This window comes from Geotrypetes seraphini, chromosome 2 (assembly GCF_902459505.1).
Source record: "Geotrypetes seraphini chromosome 2, aGeoSer1.1, whole genome shotgun sequence".
Classification (NCBI taxonomy): Eukaryota; Metazoa; Chordata; class Amphibia; order Gymnophiona; family Dermophiidae; genus Geotrypetes; species Geotrypetes seraphini.
The window spans coordinates 471523331-471550557 of record NC_047085.1 but is presented as its reverse complement, the minus strand read 5'-3'; the positions used below and the strand labels follow the sequence as shown (position 1 = coordinate 471550557).

Here is a 27227-nt window from a genome sequence, read left to right as displayed (position 1 = left end):
TGGCTGCATCCCTTCCTCTAGTGCCACATGCCAGATTACACATGCGTCCTCTGCAATGGCATCTCAAACTAATTGAAATCAGCATGCTCAATCTCTAGCCACCTTGTTTCCTCTTTTAGACAAAGTCAAGGTTTCCCTGTCTTGGTGGATTTACTCTCTGGCCCTCATACAAGGATGCCCGTTCCAGTCTCCACCTCCTCGTCTCACCATGACCACATATGCCTCCAACACAGGATGGGGAGCGCATTTCAATCACTTTTAGACTCATTGGTCAACAAGAGAACTCCATTTTCACATCATCTGCTGGAACTTCGAGCAATTTATTATGCACTCCGAGCGTTCAGCCAGTATGTTCACAATACATGGTTTCTGATTCAAACAGACAACCAAGTAGCGATGTTCTATCTGAACAAACAAAGGGGGGTCAGGATCCTTACCCCTTTGCAGAGAGGCCCATCGCCTATGGACATTTTCTCTCTCCTGCCCCATGGATAATGCAGGCAGTATATATTCCAGGGAAAATGAATGTTATTGCAGATTCCCTCAGCCGCAAGCTCGATCCTCACGAGTGGGCCTTAAACAGAAGTACTGCAATCCATTTTTCAACAATGGGGCACTCCTGTGATGGATCTATTTGCTTTCGCAAACAATGTGCAGTGTGCCTATTATTGCTCCCTATGACCAGCTCCTCATGCAGTTGCCAGGGACGCTTTCTCAATCCCATGGACTTCCAATCTGTTCTACGCATTTCCACTGATTCTACTGATCTCCAAAGTTCTTCAAAAGACCATCAGAGACAGAGCTCAATTCGTTGGACCAGACGGATTTGGTATCCCATCCTCCTGGACCTTCTTGTATGCCCATCCAATTCCGTTACGGGATTATCCATCTCTTCTTTTCCAGCAGAACACTCACCTACTGCATCCCAATCTTCGCAGCCTCCATCTCACAGCTTGGAAATTGAACAGTCAATCCTCGATGATGTTCCAGTCTCATCAGCAGTAAAAACAATACTTTTTGCAGCAAGAAAGCCATCTACAAGAAAGTCTAATCAGCTGAAATGGAAACGTTTTTCCATAAGGGCAAGCTCACAAGATCAAGACCCATTCCGCTGCCCTATTGTTCACATCTTAACTTACTTGCTGCACTTATCAGATTCAGGTCTTAAGACCAGTTCTGTACGCCTTCACTTTTCAGCTATATCGGCCTACTACTATTATCTGGATGGAAAACAAATTTCGCAAAATCCTCTAGTTTCTCGCTTTTTGCAAGGTCTCAACAATCTCCGGCCTCCACTTCGTACTCCTCCTTTAGCCTGGGACCTCAACGCTGTTCTGGCCCAGTTGCTGAAAGATCCTTTTGAACCCTTGGGATCTGCTACGATCTGCTACACTACAGTTCTTAACATGGAAAACAGCCTTTTTAGTGGCCCTTACTTCAGCCAGAAGAGTTAGCGAATTGTAAGCACTAATCATCTATGCCCCATAACTTCAATTTTTTCCCAATAAAGTACTTCTTTGTACTCATCCAAAGTTTCTTCCAAAGGTAGTTATGGACTTTCACATCAATCAGTCAATTACATTGTCATCATTCTTTCCTCCTCCACATGATTCTTCAGTGGAGCAAACTCTACACACATTGGACTGAAGAAGAGCGTTACTTTACTACCTAGACAAGACAGGCACTATTCACACCACCAATCAACTTTATGTTTCCTTCAATACAGCTACTCAAGGGAATGAAATTTCTAAACATACTATATCTTCCTGGATTGCTTACTACATTTCTTTTTGTTATAATAAAGCTTCCATGTCTCCTCCTGGTCACACTGGAGCACATCAAGTACGAGTGATAGCTTCATCAGTTGCAAACTTGAGAGCAGTCCCCATGCAAGATATCTACAAAGCAGTGACTTGGTCTTCAGCTCATATGTTCACTAAGCATTATTGTTTAGAAAAGAGTTAAGCACAAGATGTTCAGTTTGGACAACCTGTCCTCCGCAATTTATTTGCACTTTAAATTAAAAAAAACAACACACAACAACCCTATTATTTTGCCTCCTCCCATTTTCTTATTCAAGCTAGGGACTAACCAGCAAGTGTCCCTGCATTTCCCCTGCTTGTAACATAACATAACACCGGATTTGTAGATCACAAATTACTACGCGGTTTACAAAACTTTAACAAAAAGATACAATGAGAAATATTAGATCAGAAATTTTGGAAAAAGGAAAATTTTCAGTTGTTTTCTATTTCTATTCAACCTCTACATCAAACCCGTCATTGATATAGCGCAAAAATATAAAATCAAAATCCACTCTTATGCAGATGACATCCAACTGCTCCTCCCCTTAGGCGAAAACCGGCCATCCCAAATTGCTAACCTCGAACTCTGCCTCACTGACATGAAAACTTGGATGTCAAACAACAAGCTTCAACTTAACGCCTCCAAAACCGAACTCCTATGGATCAGAAACAAAAACACCAAATACCTACGACCTACACTAACATGGGATTCCACTCTACTAACGGCAGCAGATCAAGTTCGCAGCCTGGGAGTAACCCTAGACGGACACCTATCCCTATCTGCCCACATATCCCAAGTAGTCTCCACCTCCTTCTACTACCTTGGCCAACTGAAAAGGATCAAACCCTACATCTCCACACCAGACCTCGCCCAACTCCTATACGCATATGTCCTCTCCAGAATGGATTATTGTAACTCCCTATTTAATGGACTAACCAAAAATAATATCAAACGCCTCCAACGGGTCCAAAATGCAGCCATCCGCCTCCTACACAACCTCAACTACCACGATTCCATCTCCCCGGCACTCCATGCTGAACACTGGCTCCCAATTAGCCAACGCTGTACTTTCAAAGCCCTGGCAATTGCCCACAAGAGAATCTATTCCACCACCCCCTCCTACATAAAATCCAAGCTTCCCATCTACAACCCCACTCGCACCCTCCGCTCAAAGTCAGAGATACGCCTATGCACCCCCCCCGGAAGATCCCTGCTCACAGAAACTGCCCACAAACGATCCTACAGCCACTTCATTCCACACCTTTGGAACCAACTCCCCCCCCAACTTAGACAACAGAACTCATTATTAACATTCCGTAAATCGGTAAAGACCCTCCTCTTCAACTAAAGATCTCCTCTGTCCTCTCTCCCCCTTACGCCCCACCCCTCCACTCTCCTATCACCTCCCCAAACTCCAATATAACCCTCTCTTACTCTCTCCACCAACAGATTATACCTAAACGCATATAACTTTCCTTAAACTAAACTCTATATTTCCCCCTTCTCTCTTTCTGCTATACTCTCCCTCTATTTAATTCTCTCCAAAATCTATAAATCCAATCACTAAACCTGTTGTATTACTTATATGTCTAGTTACTCTCCACTGTGTATGTTCATTTGTAGACCGTTCTGAGCTACTGGGAGGACGGGATAAAAATCCAAATAAATAAATAAAAATAAGAAAAAGATGTACGTATTAAGTGCCGAAAATCTTTATCATGATGTGCTGCTTGATAGACCAGCATATGGTCAAGATATTTCTTACTTTTGCATCCTTTAACTGGTGGAAAAACAGAGTGTGTGACTTTCTATTATTCTTGAAAGATGCTTTAAGAAAAATATCAACTAGATATGATGGAGCTAAACCAAAAGCAACTTTATAACACAGACATCCCAACTTGTTCCTCCACTGGGAGCCAATGCAGCTCATGATAAAGTGGAGTCACGTGGTCGTATTTCTTCAGACCATAAATTAGTCTGACCACAGTATTCTGTATCAATTTGAATCTGGCCATATTTTTCTTGGTTCTTGACAAGTAGATGATATTACAATAATCAAGAAGGCTTAACAGTAAAGACTGAACAAGAATTTTAAAGACAGAAATTTCAGACTTCCGGTGGAAGCATGGTGCTGTAGGCAGCTAATTCCTACAGTTCCGTTACACCCGACCGCAGCTTGGCATCTAATGGTGAAATTACCCATTTGCATTACTTTTTTGGAGCCGTTACAGTGCAGTTTCTCCTGCAGTGTCGGGGTCCTATTATCTCCTGGAAGCTGGATGGCAGCTAAGGCGCCCCGTAGAGATCACGATCGCAGCCGCCCTGCAGAATCCAAAATGGCGGCACACGAGGCTTCCCCATCGTCTGAGACTCCTAGCTCTCTATGGATTGCAGAGGTAACTGCAGGTAGCTATTGAGGGGACCCTGGGAGATAAACTACAGCGTATCCTCGACAAGTTGGATACGCTAGACCAGCGGTTTGCCTCCCTGACATCGGAATGAGGAAAACCCAGCAGTATCTCAGCACTGCAGAGGACTTGATGCAGCGCCTGACCCAGACTGCCCACACTACCTCCCATAGGTACACTGCAGGCGAAGGTGGAGGATCTTGAAAATTGGTCCTGCAGAAACAACCTTCGGTTCGTGGGGCTGCCTGAGACAGTGAGGGAAATCGAGTTGGGGGAGTTCTTGGAGCGCTGGTTGCCGGAGTCCTTGCTTCTGCCCTGGGCTCTGGGCCCTTTAAAGAATTGAGAGGGTTCATCGCTTGGGCCAGCGCCAGCACCAGGAGACCTCAGATAAACCCCCTGTGTGGTCATGTATTGCCTTTTCAATTATCGTCACAAGGTTGAGGTCTATGAGCGTTGCGGCAAGGGAAACAGCTGAAGTATGAAAACAAGACCATCTTATGTTTCCAGGATTACTCGGCAGAGGTCACCCAGACTTGGAGACGCTTTTCTCCTTTGTGTTCCCGACTGATCCAGCGGAAGATCGCCTTCTCCCTTCTTTTTTTTTTTTTTTTTTTAGTTCATTAATTTTATTGAATATTATAAGTAATATACAGAAAGCAGTTCAAATACATAAAAATTGAATAAGAAATAGTGATGTAGAAACAAAAGAAACCATAATTGCTGTTATTTGCATATAGTAGATTAGTAAGAAGAATTCAGAGTATTTGAAACTGCTAAGAAAAGAAATAGAAAGGATAGAAAAGCAGAGAAGATGAATTGAAATAAAAAAGAAAAAAGAGAGATAAAGAAAGAGAGAGAGAAAGAGAGAGAGGCAGAAGTGTCTACAAGGCAGAATGAACATATGAATCTAAGAATGACCAAGGTGATTTATTTCGCACCAAATTTGTAGATAAACGAGATATCTATCTACAAATTTGGCGCCTTCTCCCTTCTGTACGCCTGAGGGTGGTCCATTCTGGTCAGGCTCACCATTTTGAGGCTTATATCCCCGAGGGTCCCTCGTTGGGAGCTATAGTGCAACAAGGAGGCTTTCCTCTGTGTTGGCGGACTGCACTGAGCACTTTGGTCCTGGTCTGGAACCCTACATTTGGTTTGGTTGTCCATATGGACTGGGTTTTTCATCACTGGACTGGGGTTGGCTGAGGGTTCGGGAGTTGGGATGCCTGTTTGGAAGTTGGGGGTGGTGAGGTGGCCAGTCTGATCTGGATTGCTGCTGTACAGTGATTCTCTGAGGAGCTGCTTGTTTGTTTTCCCTTGTGGTTTCTTCCCTTACTGCTCTGGTGCTGTTGGGGTTCTTTCTCTGGGGGAGTGCTGGGGGCCTTTGGGGAGGTGGGTTGGGGCGGAGAGGATGGAGATATGTGGGATTGAGTCTGGAGGCTAGTGAGGCACATGTTGAGTGTTGGGAGTGACATTAGTGGTCATTTTGCCGTTTCATGGGCCTCTTCTTTTTGGACTTTTCTCTGGCTAGGGCCTCATGGGGAGGCTGGGGAGTTGTAACTGCTTTCTTTCATATAGCTCCCGTGGGAGGGTGTACATAGCTTCTTGGAAGTGACACCCCGTTGGGTGTGTAGTGGGCCAGGGGAGTGCGGGGGTGGGGACTGGGTTAGGGGGTGGCTGGAAGGGGTTGGGGTGAGAGGGGTAAGACCGTTTGTACAGGTTGGTGAGGGCAGGAGTTATCCTTTGGGGTACTGTTGGCTCTGGAGGGGTGGTGGCTGGGACGCCTCTCTGGATCTGTCTTTTTTTGAGATTGGTCAACTCTGCATTTTTTTTTCTTCTCTACTTTAGCAGCCCTGGAATATAAGTTGACCTCTTGGAACGTAAGGGGTATCCACTTCCTCATAAAACGTTCCAAAATTTTACATTTGAATCGTTCTAAAACTTCTATAGCTTTTTTACAAGAGACCAGGTTATCTTCTGCAGATCATGCTAAGTTCTGTATGTGGTGGGTTGGAGCCCATTTGGAGGCGCCGGCCCTTGGAGGAAAGGGGGGAGTGATCATTCTCATTCGTAAAGGTATCCAACTACAGACCCATAGAGTGCTCCATGATCCTAATGGGCGCTATATCATCGCTTCTGTTTCTCTAGATAATCATCAGTTATTGCTTGCAATCTGATAATGGGAGGGGATTTTAATGAAGTCCCTGATTCCAAGCTGGACCATTCTAAGTCTATCGATAGAGAGTTTACCTTGGTGAGTAAGGGGGCCGGACATTGGAATATTCTTTGGGGTTGCTCGATGTCTGGAGAGTGTTGCACCCTCTAGAGCGGGACTATTCTCAATTGTCTCAGGCACATGGGATGCTCTCCCATATCGACTTATTCTTATTTCACGAGTGCATCTCCCCAGGATACAAGGGGTGGAGATGGGACCCATCAAAATCTCTGACCACGCTTGAGTTGAATTCCGTTGGACGTGGGGAGATCCCCGGAGTGGTGGGCGGGGATGGCGTTTTCCGTGCTATCTTTATCGTGACCTAGGATTTCAGGAGTTTCTGCTGCAGCAGTGAAAAGAGTTTCAGCTCACCAATCAGCAGCACCGATATGATTCCATTCTTTATTGGGAAACTGCAAAGGCGGTATTGCATGGAGAGGTTATCGCTTACGTGGCCAGAGACCCCAGGTTGCACTACCGTACTATTCTAGCCCTGGAACATCGAGCGTCGGACTTGCGGCGGCAATATGGCCATCGGGCTTCATTTACGCTTCGATCACAGTTATTGGAGCTGCAACAGGAACTGAACGAGTTATTGCACCGGGGAGCGATACGGACGCATGAGACCTTTAAATTCCAACTGTTTCGCTTTGCTAATAAAAGTAGTCGGTTGCTGGCCCGCTTGGTCTCTGCGCAGGTTATTTCTACTCTCCGAGACTCCCATGGTGTCCTTCATCACAGACCTAGGGAGATTTGTGAGCTCTTGTGGACATTTTTTGAGGATTTGTATGCGGACCTGGGGACAAGGGTTTGGATGGGCAACTATACCTTGACAGTATGGTTCTACCTAGCTTATCTCCTAGAGATTCTGAGGCCCTGGAACTTCCCATTACAGCTGATGAGGTGGAATAGACGATTCGGGCTAGTCCTCTGGGCAAAGCGCCAAGACCGGACGGCTTTAAGGGCGAGTTTTATAAACTGCTGGTGGAGGAGATAGCGCCAGTGTTAGCAGAAGTGTACAATCTTAGTGCAGCTAAGGGCTTCCTCCCCAGGTATTTGAATTTAGCACAAATTATTGTTCTTTTGAAGCCTGGCAAGGACCCTCTCTTACCTGAGTCATATCAACCGATCTCCCTGTTAAATTATGAGGCTAAACTTATGGCTAAAATTCTTGCTAATCATTTGGCACGCGTGTTGCTCTCGGTGGTCTCGGACCAACAGGTAGGCTTTGTGCAGGATCGCCCGGTCACTAAGAATATCCGGAGAATCTTGTTGGCACTGGAGCTGGCGCATGCAAAGCATAGTCCCTCCTTGCTTATTAGCTTTGACGCTGAAAAGGCGTTTGACCGCATACTGTGGGGATATCTCTTTGCAGTGCTTCACTCATATGGGATTGACCCTTTCTTTTTAATTCCATTCGAGCTTTATATAGTGATACTATGGCACAGATTCAGGTGAACGGGGAGCTGTTGAGTTCCTTTCAGATCTGCCGTGGTACGCGGCAAGGGTGCCCCTTGTCACCGCTTCTGTTTGTCCTTTCTCTGGACCCTTTGATTCGCGAAATCCAATTGAATCTTGATATCTGTGGGTTGTCTCTTGGGGCTACTCATTTCAAACTCACAGCATTTGCTGATGACCTTTTAGTGTTTTTGACTGACCCCAGGAAATCATTGCTCACATTACTGGAAAGTTTCCATGAATATGGCGATTTCTCCGGTTTTACTCTGAACTTGGGAAAGTCGAAGGCCTTGGCTTCGTCAGATCAGGTCTGGGGGCTATAGAGTGGGGACTTCACCTTATGCTGGGCTGGGGAGTCTTTCCAGTAACTGGGGGTCTGGTTGACTATGGATCTGTCTCGCTTATATCGTATCACTGTAGATAAACTGCTAGCTGATACTAAGCGGCTATTGGCTCACTGGCAGGCTCTTCCGCTCTCCCTGTTGGGTAGGATACACCTTTATCGAATGGTCCTATTCCTGAAGTGGCTTTATGTTCTCCAAACGCTCCCATTGTCATTGTTGCAGAAGGATATAAAAGCTTTATATGCCCTATCTAGATTTTGTTGGGGGTCGGAGATCTAAATTGCGATGGTCCTTTCTGGTTGGTCCAACCTCTCAAGAAGGGTTGGGGGTGCCTGTTTGCTGCATCATATCAGCGACTGGGTGTTGGACACTTCTCTATACACCGATAATTCTCTGGAACGGGATTACTTCTACTCTCTTCATCATCTCTATCTTTTCACGCTTCATTGGCTAAGCTGCCGCGCCCGTGTCGGAGTACTGTCCTTTGAGGCCTTTATGGTTGACGTGGCAGAAGATTCTTCAATTGTGGAATCAGGACTTCAATTGTGGAATCAGTGAGTGCACTGCTGCCCTTGGTTGGGAACCTGGCTTTTCCTCTGGGAGTTGGCCCTTCCGTTTTTGGTGGGTGGAGGGCTCGGGGAGTTGTGGCATGTTTTTCAGGACAATGGGACTCTTCTTTCTTGTGAGAACCTGATCCAGCGGGGAATCCCTAGGACTGGACTTCCTTTTGCTTATTGTCAATTAAGGCACTATGTGGGCTCCCTTCTGGGGGACTCCTTGCGGGGGGATTTGGGGATTTGCTTCCGTGCTTTTTTGGAGGCGGACCCAGAGACCAGAGTCTCGATCTCTTATTTTTATACACAGCTGTAGGTTCTCGATCTGCCTAGGACATTTCCTTCTGTTTTAGAGGCCTGGCAGCGCGATTTGGGACGGGATCTTGGAGGAGCTTTTTTACTCAGTGTGTTGAAATGCACCATGAGCCTGGTCCAGGGTGCCGATTTGAGAATGCCACTATCGCACAGTTCTGAGAGCTTATGTCCCCCAAAGTTAAGCTTATTATATGGGATGTGTCGCTACGCAGCTCTGTGGGTGCTGTAATGATGCAGTGAATTCCTATTTTCATGCTATTTGGAGCTGTGCGGAGATCCAGGCATTTTGGCCTCCTTTATACAGGAGCTCCTTTGGGAGCCAGTTTCTGTTTCTGCACTTTCTATGCTCTTTGCGCATTTTTCTCTGCTGTCTGGGTATACTTCGGCAGAAAAATTGTTTCTTAGTAAATGTTATATCTTGGGGAAGAAATGTAGCTTGACTTGTTGGTTAACTCCAGAGCCCCCATCCTTTTGGCATTGGAGGAATCGCTTGCATGAACTGATGGGATGGGAGGCTAGATTGGCTCAAGCCTCCCATCCCATCAGCAGAGACTTTGTTGGAGCAGAGACTTTGTTGCCACCTGGACTCCATATTTGAACATTTTGTCTGCAGAGAGTAGAAGCCGTATTTTGAATGGATTTCAATGGTATAATGCCCTACCTGTTTAAGTTCTGATACTGGTCTGTACATTGTTTGGGTGGGTGGGGGGCTGGGGGGTGTTAGGGTGGGGTTCTGGGGTGGGGTACTTGTGTCTGGGTGTCCCTGTGGACGCTATAAGAGTACAGTTCTCCATGGTGGGTTGCCATTGTTAAAAACCCAATTTGACTTGTGAATTAGCTTTTGTATCACTGGTATCTGTTCTCTAATAAAAAAGATTTAAACAAAGACAGAAATTTCAAAGTATGGTCTGATAACACATAATTTCCACAGAGTGTAATATCCCCTTATGAATCACAGCATCAATCTGATTCTTCATGGTCAGATGTCGATCAAAAACTACGCCTAATATTTTAATTGTTGAACATATGGTGTAAGATGATAAATTTATCTTAATTGATGGTTCAATGCAGTTCTTTTGTGAGGATGTAAAAAAGAATTTGGTCTTATCTTGATTCAATTTCAATTTGAATTCCTGCATCCAAGAATTCATTAGATTCAGCACGGACTCAATAATTTGATTACTATTGAATAAAACTATGTTGCATGGGATGATAATTGTGATATCATCTGCTTAGTGACACAGTTTTACACCCAAGTCACTTAATATATAACCCAAGAAAGAGAGATAAACATTAAACAATGTAGGAGAAAGTGGAGAACCCTGGGGAACTCCATAGGGGTTCTTCTAAGTATCTTAAATAATAAAATACTAGCCGCGCATGCGCACTTGCCTCGCGTGTTCCCTGATCCCTTTTCTGTCGGGATGTGGCAAGACAAGTGCGCATGCACGCTTATTACGTCACCGAGAACAGCGAACGCAGGAAGCGGAGTAAAAAAAAAACAACCGAGCGAGCCGGGCCGCTGAGAAAGCGCGGGAGGACTGGCCCGGGCTGCGGACGGGTAAGGAGCTGGGGCAGTGAGCCTTCCTTGCGGCTGAAATGGAGCCTGGCCACCCTCCGCGACAGACCACAGGAGTCCGTGTCCTTTTCCGCTCACCCCCCTTCCCGTGGACCCAACTACCTTGGCGATTCAAGCAGCATGTGCACCAGTCTTCACACGCTGCTTCGGGCCCTTCTACTTCCCTGATTTGCTCTGCCGTGTCTCTGATGATGTCATTAGGGACGTGCCAGAGTAAATCAGGGCAGTAGAAGGACCAGAAGCAGCGTGTGAAGACTGCTGCACACGCTGCTTGAATCGCCGGGTAGGTAGTCAGGTCCGTGGGAAGGGAAGGGGGGGGGGGGGGGCGCAAGGACTCTGGGGAGAATGGCAGACACCAGCCCTGTACTAACTCCCGTGGACAGGGGGAGAAGGAAGGGGTGCTGATGGACAGGGGGGGAAATGAAGGGAAGCCTATTGCTGGACAGAGGGAGCAGGAAGAGGTGATGATGGACAGGGGGGGGAAGGAAGAGAGGCTTATTGCTTGACAGGGGGAACAGGAAGAGGTGCTGATGGACAGGGGGGGGAAAATGAAGGAAGGCCTACTGCTGGACAGGGGGAGCAGGAAGAGGTGCTGATGGACAGGGGGGAAATGAAGGGAGGCCTACTGCTGGACAGGGGGAGCAGGAAGAGGTGCTGATGGACAGGGGGGGAAATGAAGGGAGGCCTACTGCTGGACATGGGGAGCAGGAAGAGGTGCTGATGGACAGGGGGGGAAATGAAGGGAGGCCTACTGCTGGACAGAGGGATCAGGAAGAGGTGATGATGGACAGGGGGGAAGGAATGGAGACCTATTGTTGGACAGGGGGAGCAGGAAGAGGTGCTGATGGACACGGGGGGGGGGAAATGAAGGGAGGCCTACTGCTGGACATGGGGAACAGGAAGAGGTGCTGATGGACAGGGGGGAAATGAAGGGAGGCCTACTGCTGGACAGAGGGAGCAGGAAGAGGTGATGATGGACGGGGGGAAGGAATGGAGGCCTATTGTTGGACAGGGGGAGCAGGAAGAGGTGCTGATGGACACGGGGGGGAGGGAAATGAAGGGAGGCCTACTGCTGGACATGGGGAGCAGGAAGAGGTGCTGATGGACAGGGGGGGAAATGAAGGGAGGCCTACTGCTGGACAGAGGGAGCAGGAAGAGGTGATGATGGACACGGGGGAAAAATGAAGGGAGGCTTACTGCTGGACAGGGGGAGCAGGAAGAGGTGCTGATGGACAGGGGGGAGGTAAAACAAAGGGAGAAGGGGTGGTGGTGGACACAGGGGAGGTAAAAATAAGGGAGAATGGACAGGGAAAAGCGGCTAAGGAGACAGAGAGAGAAAGAAATAAAGACAGACACACATATATTCTAGCACCCGTTAATGCAACGGGCTATAAAGCTAGTTAAATAATAAGTTATTAAATCTGACTTGGTATGATCTTAATTCAAGAAACCCTTTGAACCGTGAGAGAACTTTCCCTTGAATTCCTAGTGCATCCAAACTTCAAGTAATTTAATGGGGTCCACCAAATCGAACACGCTATTCAGATCGAATTGGAGAACCAATGCACACTATCCCTACTTAATAGACTATTAAGATAGTCTTGTAGTGTGACCAGTACTGTCTCAGTACTAAAATTAGATCTAAAACCTGACAGAGACTCATGTAGTAAAGAGTATTGCTCTAAGTTCTTGGTTATTTGGAGTTGGATCAGTCCCTCCATGATCTTTACAAAAAAAAGGAATAGATGCCACTGGTCTGCAATTTGATGGTAGAGAGGGCAATTCTTCAATATTTTTGATTAGTGGTGTAATAACTATATTACCTTCCTCTAATGGAAACTTTCCCTTATCCAGAGAGCCAGATAACTATGCAAACATTTTCAGCTTGAACCTCGAAGGTGCATTAGCCATAAGATTTGTAGGACAAGAATCTAAGATACAATGAGATTTAGAATACCTATGAAATAGTTTAGAAAAGTCTGACCAATCTGGGATTTCAAAGGTGGTTTCATCCTGACTTTTAGTTGAATAATAGTCTATATTCTTCGAACAAGGTAAACAAGAAGTTCGTAAACCCATGACCTTAGAGCTGAAAAAAATTGCTAAATTGTTAGAGGTAGGCAATAATGTTTGAGATGGTTGTGTATTTTTAACCACATTAATAGGTATGTGCGACTCACAAATGGAAGATTAGATTAGATTATTAATAAATTGGAATAATTTTTTTTTGTGTTAGTGGTGTTAGTGCCTACTATTGTAGAGTAGAATTTTTTTTGTTTCTTTTTTAATAACAGTTTATAATTTCTAACCTCTTTTTGCTATTTTTCCTTGTCACTGACTAATTTTGATTTTAACCATTTCCTTTCTAATCGTCATACTATTCTGTATCATACCATTTATTGTCTTCTGAACATCTTTTCATGGTGTGTTTGGGAGTGATTTTATCTAAAATTAGGTCACAGATAGTATTCCAATCTGATGGAAATTCCTCAATATTATCATCAGATAATGGCTCTACCCATTTCCAAAAATCAAATGGATCAAGTGTTTTTCTAATAAGAATTTCTTATCTTTGCCGTTTCGGTTTTAGATTTTGATTTTTGGTTCATCTCAAGGAAAAATAATAGAAGTAACCAAGGTATGGGTTGCCATCTACCATGTCTTAGCTGAATTTTGGGAACTACTTCAGCTTTAGTAGCTAAAGAAACTAAATCAAGCTGGTGGCCTTTTATATGGGACTGAGAAAATTGTGGGAGTGAATAATCTAAAGAAGACAGAGAGGTTTTAAGATCGGCCACATCTTGCTTTTACTCTACCTCTAAGTGTAAATTAATATCCCTTAACAATAAACATTGTGAGATGACAAGAGTTATTAAAAATAAATTCATAAACCCTCCTTGACTGAGGTCCAATGACCTGGTGGAGTATAAAAGAGTATACAATTAAGAGAATTCTGGAGATCCGTTCTATTTAGAGTGCAGGACACAATTTCCAAACCATTTTTTATCATCGAGTCCTGCACTCTAAAATTACAATCCTCTTGCAATATGAGTGCCACTCCTCCTCCTCTTTTTTCATTCTGACAAAGTTGCTTACAGGTGTTCTCTGCAGACAGCAGGGGAATGCAGCCACACTTGCCCGCCCTGCATCCCTTCTAACCAACCTGCTTCCTAAGCTAGAGACATACTGATTGGCTAGGGGGTGGAGCTTGAGAGGCAAAGTGCCCACACATGCCCAGTAGTAAAAAAACATAAAAATATTACTGTATCTAGGGGAGAGTACCGCCATGCAGGCTCAGTTCAGGGACTTCACTAGCAAGTGTGGCTACATTCCCCTGCTGTCTAGGGAGAACATCTGTTACAGGTAAGCAACTTTGCTTTTCTGATGGCATGCCCCTCCTGAACCCCCACCCCCCAAAGCCAAAACGGAACCTCCCCATACCTTTAACAGGAAAGCTGGCCGGAAGGATACCTACTCAATCTGGACGGCAGGCCCACGTCCACTGAATGGCAGGCCTTTCCTTCCTGGATGCACCAGTGAGGGGCCTGAGGCCTTGATTAGCCCAGGCACCTAAGGACCCTCACATAGGAGGGGCTTTAGGCACCTGGGCCAACCGGAGTCTTAGGCCTCCTTCCCAGTGCATTCTGGGATGCACTGTTAAGTGGCCTAAGACTCTGATTGGCCAGATACCTAAAGCCACTCTGATGGAAGGAGCCTTAGGGATCTGGCCAATCAGAGTCAGGCTACTCCCAATGCATCCCAGAATGCCTGAGCCAATCATCGCCTTAGGCCCCACCCCGGTTCATCCCAGAATGCACCGAGAAGGGGAAGGCCCGCCATTCTGAAGAGGCGAGCCTACCGGCCGAAAGGAGTAAGCATCCCTACAGCCAGCCTTCCAATTAAAGGTATGGGGGGGGGTCAAGATGGGGTTGGGGGGGGAGTTCAGGAGGGAGAGGACATCCCTCCTGCTGGGGATTGTTTAGGGGTTTGCTGCAGGAGAGACTGGGCATCCCTCCTGCCAAGGACAGTGTGTGTGTGAGGGAACGGGGTGCCGGCAGAAGGGAGTGGGCATCCCTCCTGCCAGATACGCTTGGGGGTTGGCCGACTTGTGGTGGGACTCGGGGGGGGGGGTTCCCTGCTGCAGCAGCTCAGCTGATCACGGTAGGAAGATTTCCTTGCCACGATCAGTTTAGTGTCTATTTTAAATGTAGGCCAGCAATTTGTCGGTAGGAGGGAGTGGGCATCCTTCTTGCTGGAGATGTGGGGGCAGGGTGCCAGAAGGATGGAGTGGGCATCCCTCCTTTCACAGACAGTGGTTGGGAGGGCGGTTCGGGGGGTGGCGGCGGGAGGGAGTGGGCATCCCTCCTGCCATAGACGGTGTGTGTGGGGGGGAGGGGTGAAGGCAGGAGGGAGCAGACATCCCTCCTCCTAGGGACTGTTTTGCTGCTTGCGGCAGAAGGCATTGGGCATCCCTCCTGCTGTGGATAGTGGGGGGTTGGGAGTGGGCATCCCTCCTGCCGGTCGACTTGCAGTGGGACTTGGGGGTTCCTTGTCGCAGCTGCTCAGCTGATTGTGGCAGGGAGATTTTCTTGCTGCAATCAGTTTAGCAGCCGCGTCTATTTGAAATGTAGGCTAGCAGTTTGCTGGCCTACATTTCAGGTGCCTATCGCGGCCCTAGGGAGACGCCTAGGGCCGCTTAAGCTTGCCCAAGGCCACTTCCGGGTGAAACAACACCCACGCCCAGCCTTGGGCGAGCTTAAGTATCCCTAGGCACCTTCCTGCATCCACGACAGAAGCCTACAGTGTAGGCGGTCTGCCTCAGGTTGGTTTTTTTATTTTAGAAAATGTACATCTCGATTGGCTGGTTAGAGAATGGTAGGATGCCTACTGCTGCCTACAATCGGGACACTGTTTATAGCATATAGCCCATAATGTTTTGAGAATGCAAAAGTGTTTAAAAGACTAACATAACTAACAGTTATGAGTCCATTCAGATATCATATTTTTTTAACAAAGCATGGATGATATTATTTACAAGCTCCAACTGCACTTCAGGTGTTCACTTCACAGTAAAGCCAATCTGATCCTGTTTATCAAGAAGTATTTGATACTCTGAAAGCACAGTTACTTACCGTAACAGCTGTTATCCAGGAACAGCAGGCAGATATTCTCAACAGTGGGTGACTTTCAGAAAGTTTTTGATAAAGTTCCTCATGAGAGGATCCTGATAAAAAGTTTTTCCTTTTTCCCTAGTGTGAATGTTGGAATATTATTTAAATTATACATATATAAAATAGGACTAAATGATGTATGGAGCAGTTCTTATTTAGACTTATGTATGGTGCTGGTCACCTATGAGTTACTGCCTGAGCCCAAATCCCTCGTTTGTACTTGAAGGGCTCATACTGATGTCCGTTATTTAAACTAATTTTCTATTTCAAACATTCCCCCCAAGAGATTAAGAGTGTTAACCAATTCTCAGTTGGATTATAGTCTGGACAATATTGGCAGCAACAGTGTCCATAGGGTTCTATTTTTTGAAAAATTAAGAGAGTCATGGGATAGGAGGCAATGTTCAGTTGTGGATTAGGAATTGGTTATCGGATAGAAAACAAATGGTAGGGTTAATTGGCCATTTTTCTCAATGGAGGAGGGTGAATAGTGGAGTACCGCAGGGATCTGTTCTGGGACTGGTGCTATTTAACTTATTTATAATTGATCTGGAAATTGGAACATTAAACTGTTGTTCAAAGTTGTTAAAATTCATGTGGACTGTGAAAAATTGCAGGAAGACCTTAGGAAATTGGAAAACTGGGCGACCAAATGGCAAACTTGGTAAGAGCGAACAAGAAAGGGACCTGGGTGTACTGATAGATAGGACCCTGAAGCCGTCGGCACAATGCGCGGCAGCGGCAAAGAAAGCGAACAGAATGTTAGGAATGATAAAGAAAGGAATCATGAGCAGATCGGAGAAAGTCATAATGCCGCTTTATAGAGCAATGGTCAGACCACACTTGGAATACTGTGTCCAACATTGGTCTCCCAAACTAAAGAGGGATATAAAACTGCTGGAGAGGGTGCAGAGACGAGCAACGAAGCTAATAAGAGGTATAAAGAACTTGGAATATGAGGAACGACTCAAGAAACTAGGACTGTTCTCCCTTGAGAAGAGGAGGCTGCGAGGGGACATGATAGAGACGTTCAAAATATTGAAAGACATCGATAAAATAGAGCAGAAAAACAAATTATTTACACTGTCCAACGTGACACGGACAAGAGGACATGGTTTAAAGCTAAGGGGGGACAAGTCCAGGACAAATGTCAGGAGGTTCTGCTTTACGCAGCGAGTGGTGAACGCCTGGAATGCTCTTCCACAGGAGGTTATTAAGGAATCCACTGTGCTAGGATTCAAAGGCAAATTAGATGCACATCTCCTTATGAGAGGCATAGAGGGATATGGGTGGTAAAACTACATCAGGTGTATACCTGACTGGGCCTCCGCGTGTGCGGATCGCCGGACTCGATGGACCATGGGTCTGATCCGGAGATGGCAGTTCTTATGTTCTTATGTTCTTATGTTCAAACAAAATTTAATGTTAATAAATGCAAAGTCGTGCACATTGGGAAGAATAACCCAAATCATAATTACCAAATGCTAGGATCTACCTTGGGGGTCAGCGTCCAAGAAAAAAATCTGGGTGTCGTAGACAATATGCTGAAACTTTCCATCAAATGTGTGGCAGCGGCCAAAAAAGCAAACAAGATACTAGGAATTATAAGAAAAGGGATAATAAAAAAGACTAGGGCCTAGATGCACTAAAAGGATCAGAAAGACCGTGTGGATCTGCACCAATCTGATTTTTTGGCTGATTGAGAAAAAACTATTGATGCACTAAAAGGTTTGCATGCAAACGATTCACGTGGATGTTCATCATAATCCCCAACTCTGACATCCGATGATCGCTGTGAGAGCGATTCTCACACATGTCCAGAGCTTGCAGGGGAAGCAGGAACAGCTGAGAAGAAGGTGAAGTCCCAAAAGCAGCCTCCTGCCACTCAACTATTTGGCAAAAAGGAGAGGGTCGTTTGTATGGTACTCAACTATTTGGGGCAGGAAACCTTTTTTTTTTTCTTAATGGGCACAGGTGAAGGGGCATAATCGAAAGGGACGTCTAAGTCGTAAGTCGTCCAAAGTAAAAAACAGCCTAGGACACATTTTCGAAAAATACGTCCAAAATTTTTTTTGTTTTGAAAATTGTCTAACTATACGTCTTGCTGATCTGATCGTCCAAGCCGCTAAATCGTCTATCTTTATACCACATTTTCGTCCAACTTATGTCCAAGTCAAAAACGCCTAGAACAAGCACTGTTGGGCGTGGGAGGGGTCTGCAAAGTGATGGACTGAACACCCAGACATGGCACCTAAATAGTGGGGTACCTTACAGGGCACTGCTGTGAACTTCACAAAAAGGGTGCCATGTCTTCACCTCACTACAGCTCCCTTATAGGTCATGGTGAGCCCCCCAAACCACCTCCAGAATCCCCTAGACCCACTTATCTACCACCCCAATAGCTCTTATGGCTGCAGGAGCCACTTATATGCCAGTAAAAAAGGGTTTTGGGGGTGTATAGGGGAATGCACATGTTTAAGTATCATTGCAGTGATTACAGGGGCTTATGGGAATGGGTCTTCCTCTCCATGAGTCCCTAACTCACCCTCAAGATGGCTTAAGCCGCCTCTGTGTTGGACGACTAGGCTTTCCTATGCCAGGCTGCAAAGTGATGATGGTCTGGAGGCTGAATTTTAAAGGTGTGATTAATATTTTTATGGGGGTGGGGGGGGTTCGGTGATCACTGAGGTAGTGTGTGGGTGTCTGTTTTATGTGTTTGCAGTGCTTATCTGGTGACTTTAGGTGGGTTTTTTTTTTACTTAGACCATGTTTTACATGGTCTAAGTCACAACGTCCAAGTTCCGTCGATCCTGGGCTGTATAACTTTTGGTTATACATGCTGTACGACTAAGTCTAAGCCGGCAGACGTCCCGCCCAACTCCTGCCCTCGACACTCCTCCTGAAACACCCCATTTAGCTTTGGTCATTCAGCGGCACTATGAAGGCCTAGGTCATTTTTAAATACGTCCAAAACCCGATTTTATTATCGGCACTTGGGACGTTTTTGACTTATGATCATCCAAGTGCCGACTTAGGCCGGTTTTTAGACGTTTTTCTCTTTCGATTATGAGCTCCTCCTCCCGCCAATGAAGGTGCTCCCTGATGAACACGCACTACAAACTTACACCATTTTGAATTAGTGGGCCTATGAGCGGGATAGACTGAGGGGGGGTCAGAGTTGGGGGGATTTGGGAGACCTCCTGCCATTTTTGTTAGTGCAGGGGTTGGATTTTTTTTTCTCTCTAATGGGTCAGATATTGGGCATGTGTAATATGCATAGCATCTGTGCTCATTAGAAAAAAAAAAGGTTAGACAGATAAGCAGTTAACACAGCTGGTTTTAAGAAAAGGTTTAGAGGAAAAGTCGATAGTCTACTATTGAGATAGACATGGAGGAAGCTACTGCTTGTCTTGGATCAGTAGCATGGAATGTTGCTACTATTTGGGTTGTGACCTGGATTGGCTACCGAAGATGGGATAAAGGGCTAGATGGACCATTGGTCTGACCTAGTAAGGCTATTAATTACCTGCAAGTATGTTGGAAAGGTTTCTTCAAGTTTATTTTTCTTTTTCCTGTAACGTTTCTTTATTTTCTCAGTACTTTCAGACCCAGGAACAGATTCATCAACTGGTGTCTCTGGTAGTTGCTCGCTCCAACCTATAATATAAAAGATATAAGTATATATGCATTATACACATATGTATATACACAGTATCTTTGATAATAAGTTTAAGGAAACTTCTAAGAATTCTGCAAAGCATTGTGATCAACCATAGGTTATAAGAACATAAGACTTGCCATACTGGGACAGACCAAAGGAACATCAAGCTCGGTATCCTGTTTCCAACAGTGGCAAATCCAGGTCACAAGTACCAGGCAATATATCAAAAGAATAAAACAGATTTTATGCTGCTTATCTTAGAAAAAAGCAATGGATTTTTCCAAGCCCATGAACTTTTCTTTTAGGAATTTATTCAAACCTTTTTTAAACCTGCTAACTGCTTTTACCACATTCTTTGACATCAAATTCTAGATTTTAATTAAAGAATTATTCCAAAGTCTGTCTCAAATCTTCTCTTATTCCATTTATGTTTTAGCATTATGCGATGATTTTTTATCTCAATATTATTCAAAGCTATCTGATTTTTAAATAAAAATTAAGCTTGGGAGAGGTATACCAATTTTTATAGGGCAAGTAGAATCAAACAATGATTCCTCACTAGTCATAAGAACATAAGAAATGCCTCCCCTGGGTCAGATCTGAGGTCCATCGTTTCCAGCAGTCCGCTCACGCGGCGACCCAACATGTCCAGGACCTGTGCAGTAAATTTCTATCTATACCCCTCTATCCCCTTTTCCAGCAGGAATTTGTCCAATCCTTTCTTAAACCCCAGTACCGTACTCTGCCCTATAATTGCATTCCAGGTGTCCACCACACGTTGTGTAAAGAAGAACTTCCTAGCATTTGTTTTGAATTTGTCCCCTTTCAACTTTTCCGAATGCCCTCTTGTTTTTTTATTTTCTGAAAGTTTGAAGAATCTGTCCCTCTCTACTCTCTCTATGCCCTTCATTATCTTGTAAGTCTCTATTATATCCCCTCTTAATCTTCTCTTTTCCAGGGAAAAGAGTCCCAGTTTTTCCAATCTCTCAGCGTATGAAAGGCTTTCCATCCCCTTAATCAGTCGTGTCGCTCTCCTCTGAACTCTCTTGAGTAACGCCATATCCTTCTTAAGGTACAGTGACCAATACTGGACGCAGTACTCAAGATGTGGACGCACCATTGCCCGATTCAGCGGCAGGATAACTTCTTTCGTTCTGGTTGTAATACCTTTCTTGATTATACCTAGCATTCTATTCGTTCTCTTAGCGGCAGCTGCGCAATGTACTGTCGGCTTCATTGTCATGTCCACCATTAGCCCCAAGTCCCTTTCTTGGGTACTCTCAGTCAATAACATCCCTCCCATCGTATAATTATACCTCGGGTTTTTGCTTCCCACATGCAATACTTTACACTTCTCAACATTGAATTTCATCTGCCATCTCTCTGCCCATTCCCTTAGTTTGTCCAAGTCTCTTTGCAATTCTTCGCAGTCCTCCTTTGTCCGAGCTCCACTAAATAGTTTGGTGTCGTCCGCAAATTTTATTATCTCACACTTCGCCCCTGTTTCTAGATCATTTATGAATAGGTTAAAAAGGAACGGCCCGAGCACCGAGCCCTGCGGAACACCACTCGTGACCTTTCTCCAGTCTGAGTAGTGGCCCTTCACCCCTACCCTCTGTTTCCTACCCTCTAACCAGTTTCTGATCCATCTATGCACGTCTCCGTCCACCCCATGGTTCCTCAGTTTCCGGAGTAGACGTTCATGAGGCACCTTGTCAAAGGCTTTCTGGAAATCTAGGTATATGATGTCTATGGGGTTTCCTCTGTCCATCTGTTTGTTAATTCCTTCAAAGAAGTGCAATAAGTTAGTCAGGCATGATCTCCCCCTGCAGAAACCATGTTGGATGGTTATCAGAAGTTCGTTTCTTTCAAAATGTTCATTGATGTTTTCTTTTATCAGTGCTTCCGCCATTTTCCCCAGAACCGAGGTCAGACTCACCAGATACTGTATTGTGTTTAAAAGGAATGAGACCATTCCTCTCAATTTTGGTCATGTAGAAAAACTATAAGATGCACAAAAACATGGTCATGGATAAATTGACAGCACAAAGACTGAAGGAAGAGTATACTTTTGGAGTTTTAGCATTACTAACAAGACTATCGGCGTCTTTTACAAAGCCGTGCTAATGGCCCCAAAGCCCATGAGATTTAAAGGGCTTTGGGGCTGTTGCTGCGAGGCTTTGTAAAAGAGGCCATAAATCTCTCATCATCCTGTATTGCCTAATTACTGGTCGTTGTAGAAGGATGCTACTTAATTACATATCTTTCAAGTCCTATTTTTCTTATTTTCAAAGCTTCTTAAGATCATATTTCCATTAACATGTCTGCTTTACTGCTCTGATTCCAGTACTTCCAAGTCCTTCTTTTCTTAACTTTTTTTTTCTTTTTTGTTATCTACTTTGAACCACTGCTAGTGGGAATTAGTGGCATCCAGAAAGACAGTCTGAATGTCAGATCCAGAAAAGTAGCAGCCTTCAAAGACTCGAATGGGGCTTCCATTAGGCCCTGTAGAATGATGGTAAGATTCCATGAATGGAAAAGGATGATGCAAGGGAGGCCGCAAATGAAGTGCCCTCTCAGAAACCTGGTTACATCGATTTCTTTTATATTTATTATGATTCTTTCTTCCTTTTAATATTAATTTTTATAAAATCTTCTCAAGTTTCAAGTTTATTTATTATTTGATTAATCGCCTATTCCAAATTCTAAGCGATGTACAAATTGGTAAAATAAATTGTCTAAAATATACACAAAATAGACCATATAATTAACAAGGGGATAAGTCACAAAACAAACTAATTAAGATAAGACAAGAATACAATAGGACAGGTGGGATAGAAATACAATCTTAGATAGGAAAGAATCAACAATTAAAGGTAAAACACAACAGGAATCGAAGGACAAATAAATAGGTAAAATAAAAGTAGACAAAAGAGTAATTAACGAAAGAGCAAATTAACATTTCAATTAAGTATTGAACGCATCTTTAAAAAGAAAGCTCTTAAGTTGGCTCTTAAATTTTTCCAAATTCTTCTCCTCTCTTAAGTATAGCGGGAGTGAATTCCAGGTCTGAGGCACCGTAACAGTAAAAATAAATTGCCTTCGAGTATTGATCATTTTGAGAATGGGGATGACCAACAAGAGTTGGTCGTTTGATCTCAAAAATTTGGGAGAATTATAAGGTATCAATGCTTTATAAATAAAAGCTGGAGTTTTATATAATAGAGATTTAAATGTAAGTAAAGATAATTTGTATAGAATACGATGGGACACCGGAAGCCAATGCGCATTTTGAAGTAAGGGAGTTACATGGTCGAACTTCTTTGCTCCCATAATTAATTTGATAGAGGCATTCTGGATTATCTGCAATCTTCTAATTTCTTTTTGAGCCATTCTCTTGAATAATGCATTACAGTAATCAATTTTTGAGATAATCATTGAGTGAATTAATATATTCTCTTAAAACTATATTCGTTTGAATTACTGTTCAATGTATCTTCAAATTTACTTATCTCAAATGTTGCAGACAGCCACAGCCCCTTAAAAAAATAGAATAAAAAAGGAAGGGGGTGGTTTTTCAGGATCAATGAATGAAACATGGAACCTTGTCAGACTTGGCTGAGTTGTATTCCCTGTCACCAAGCAGGTTTCTGAGATCCTATACTTCCCCTTTTTTTTAACACCTTATGCTTTGAACAGTGGGATCTTTTTGTTATTTTGGAGTTGTTCCAGTGGGTCTCACTTATCATCTTTATTGTGTATATCAGACCTGAATCTACCTTTATAAACTCAGAAAAATGCATTTTACAGAGTTTCACAGACCACCCTCGAAGCTCCCATAGGAAATAATGGAAGTGTACTTTGAAATGCCTGCCTGCTAGCTCTATTACACTGCAACTGAATGGAGGAAAAGTATTTCCTGCCTCAGAAACTGCTCCAAATGACCAAACTTGAAGATCTTTTGACTGCCAGTCAGACAGACAGACTGTAACCTCCACCCCCACAGAAACTCTCCATATGACCGGGGGTGGGAAACGCAGCCTGTGTCCTGAAACCCAGAGGGAAATTTTACTCAGGATGCATACAGCCTTCGCTTAAACCCCCTACCAGGGTCAGAGGGGAAGCAAACTCCAAGGGGAATGGACCTCCAAGTCTGAAAAGGGTGGCACAAAGCAGGCTGGCTCCACAGATCCACTGAAGTTCTCTGTGAAGTAGCAGTCTGACTCTGAGGGACTGCATCCTTTCCTCCAGAAGAAGACACCGCATGGGGTCTCAAGGCACTTAAGCCACTGAAAAAAAAAAAGAACTTTAAGCAAAAAAATAAGAAAGAGATGCAGAGCATATCCAAAAGACTTCTGCACAGATTGTTTGCAGAAATTAAATGCAGGGGGTGAACTCGCTCTCTCTCTAAGGTGGGAGGAGCATGTGCTCAGAAAAGTGTTTGGATTTCTGCAACTCTTGGATTGCGGGAAGGGATTGAACACTTAGCGTACTGAATCCAAAAGGGACATTACTGAACTATTGTTAGTAATTTGTCATTTTTCTTTATAATCTAGCTTAGTACCGGAAGACTGGAGGGTGGTCAACTTGACACCAATTTTTAAAAAGGGTTCCAGAGGTAATCCAGGAAATTATACATCGGTGAGTCTGACATCGGTGCTGGACAAAATGGTAGAGACTAGTATAAAGAGTAATAGACCCCAATCGATTTTCAGAGGGTTGTGTTCATGAGGAGCTAGCTAAAATAAAGGTAAACAAAACGATGGGGCCGGATGGTGTACATCCAAGGGTGCTGAAGGAACTTAGGGAAGTTCTGGCAGCTCCGCTGACTGACCTTTTCAACGAGTCTCTAGAGTCAGGAGTGGTACCAGAGGACTGGAGAACGGCGGATGTGGTCCTGCTCCACAAAAGTGGAAGTAAGAAAGAAGTAGGGAATTACAAGCTGGTAAGTCTGAATTCTGTGGTAAGCAAATTAATGGAAACACTTCTAAAACAGAAAATGGATTACAGGACCTGAGACAGCAAGGATTCACTAGAGGTAGGTCTTGTCAGACAAATCTGATCAATTTCTTTGACTAGGTGACCAGAGAATTGGATAGAGGATGTGCGCTAGATGTGGTGTATTTATATTTCAGCAAAGCTTTTGAAAGTGTTCCACACAGACGTCTAATAAATAAACTGAGTGTCCTCAGGATAGGGCCCAAAGTGAAGGGCTGGGTCAAGAACTGGTTGAGTGGAAGGCGACAGAGGGTAGTGATCAATGGAGATCGCTCCGAGGAAAGGGATGTTATCAGTGGTGTGTCTCAAGGTTCTGTTCTTGGGCCTGTTCTTTTTAACATTTTTATAAACGATATTGCTGAAGGGCTGTCTGGTAAGATTTACCTCTTTGCGGATGATACCAAAATCTGCAATAGAGTAGACACGCCAGATAGTGTAAATAACATGAAGAAAAGACCTGGTGAAGCTTGAAGAATGGTCTGAAATTTGGCACCTAAAATTTAATGCTAAGAAATGCAAGGTCATACATTTGGGCTGCAAAAACCCGAGGGAACGGTACAGTTTAGAGGGTGAAGAACTTATTTGCACGACAGAAGAGTGTGACTTAGGTGTGATTATATGTGATGATCTTAAGGTGGCCAAATAGGTTGAAAAGATAATGGTGAAAGCTAGAAGGATGCTAGGGTGCATAAGAAGAGGTATGGCCAGTAGGAAAAAGAAGGTATTGATGCCCCTTTATAAGACTCTAGTGATACCTCATTTAGAATATTGAGCACAATTCTGGAGACTACACCTTCAGAAGTATATAAAAAGGATGGAGTCAGTCCAGAGGAAAGAAGCAGGAGAGGAACAGAGGAGAAAAGCAGGAGATAAGGGAAGCAGGAACAGAAGGCAGGAGAAAGCAAGGGCAGCGGCGAGAGTTAGCTCCGCCCACCCCCAACATCATCCGCAGAAGCTCCCCCTTAAAAGGAGAGGGGCCAACGGCTCAGCTGTTCAGCATGCGTCGAAAACGAGCGTTAAAGGTGCTCGCCTTAGCGAGAGCGCTTTTGCGAAGGGCCTTAAGGAGGGATGAGTCACTGCAAAGAAGTGCAGAGGGCAACCGCAGCAGACACAGAGGATACACAAGCAAACAGCGCAGAGGGCAACCACAGCAGACACAGAGGACACACAAGCAACAACCAAGCAGGGAGAAACCACTTCAGACAGCAGACCGGCAAGCGGACAGCAATGGAAGCAGCAGACAGAAGCAGGATGTTGAGTTCCCCAGTTTTCTGCACCGTTTGCCATATGTATGACTACCTCCCCCTTTGGAAGTGGTCTTATGTATGCACTCCATGCAGGGAACTGGAGGGCCTGAAGAAACAAGTTAGACTCCTGGAAGGCAGAATACTGGAACTAGAAGCACTTCGAGCAGTGGAGGATGAGGACAGAGAGGCAGAAAACTTCAAGACAGAGGAAACCATTGAGGAAGAAGTCCGGGAGTTAGAGAAGTTCATCAAGGAGGCATATAGGGAGGCTGTGGAAAATCACAAGGAACAGTGGAACTGCCAAGATACACCCACAGTGAGTGAGGATCACCTGGAAGACAACCACATGGAAGAAATGGGTGACACCATTGTGTCTGCTGATTAGGTGGAGAAGGGAGGGGCTCTGATTTACTTCTAAGGTTAACTGCATTATCTTTGGGACAGTGCTGTGAACAAGGCTGCCCTGTGAATTTCCAAAAGCTAAGTTACTCAGCATTTCATATTCTGCTCTTTTCACTGTTTTTCAGCATTATATCTGCTTAATTTCTCTTCTCCTCCCTTTTTCTTACTTAAAAAAAACACAAAAAAATAAACCCTTGTCTTTCCTTTGTTAAATCGTATTTCCTCTTTTCCTTTCCCTTCATAGGAATAAGGGTAAGACTTATAGTCCCACCAACCCCAGGGAACACTTTTCATATATAGAGACCCAAATAATCAGGACTACTCAAATCAAGTCACTTCACAACCAATCAAGATGACCTTTATTCTATGCAATCACTGTGGTGCTTTAATTCCAAGACATACTATTTGGAGGCTTAAGGCTTGCCCCATCTGTCTTCAACTTGCTAGTATTAAGGAGGAGCTCTGCAAACTTAAACAGGAATTGAATACAATTACAGCAGCTTCCATCACTCCACAAAATCATACCAACTTACCACCTCTACCTCAAAGAATAAAATAGCCCAGGAATAAATGGGTCACAGTAGGCTCAGGAAGACTGCAACATGTAACACAGAAACATCCACCTTCACAAATATTACCTCTACAGAATTCCTTCGCTCCACTAGTGCACTGCGATACTCAAGAAAACAGAAGGGAGGTGGGACTGGAACCAATGAAGGTAACTCAAGAGAACAAGCGCACCCTAAGCACAAATAAAAAAGCCAAAAACAGATAACTATTACTGTTGGGGGATTCCATCATCAGAGGCATTAACCTTGGAACACAAGGCGAGGAGACCAAAATAGTGAAATGTCTTCCAGGATCCTCAGCTACCAGGAGTTCCAGGCAAATACAGACTATAATTAAGGAAGAAACTAAGGATTTTAACACTGATGTTGTTATCCATCTGGGAACAAATGACCTGGCCAACAACTCCACACTTGCAGCATAGAAAGCTTTTCAGGAGCTTGGTGAGAGCGTGAAACCTTTTGTAAAGACTTTAGCTTTTTCTGAAATACTGCCTGCATATGGA

General features: G+C 44.4%; 1 protein-coding gene across 11 annotated transcripts in view; it reads right to left on the bottom strand.

Moving 5' to 3' along the window:
* Nucleotides 1–27227, bottom strand: part of KMT2C (lysine methyltransferase 2C) — an 803286-nt gene that overhangs the window by 256699 nt on the left and 519360 nt on the right. For all 11 annotated transcript variants that reach the window (XM_033931655.1, XM_033931654.1, XM_033931660.1 and 8 more), the window contains one exon: nt 19374–19504. In XM_033931655.1, the coding sequence (XP_033787546.1) occupies nt 19374–19504 (131 nt within the window). The remainder of the gene's footprint in view (nt 1–19373; nt 19505–27227) is intronic.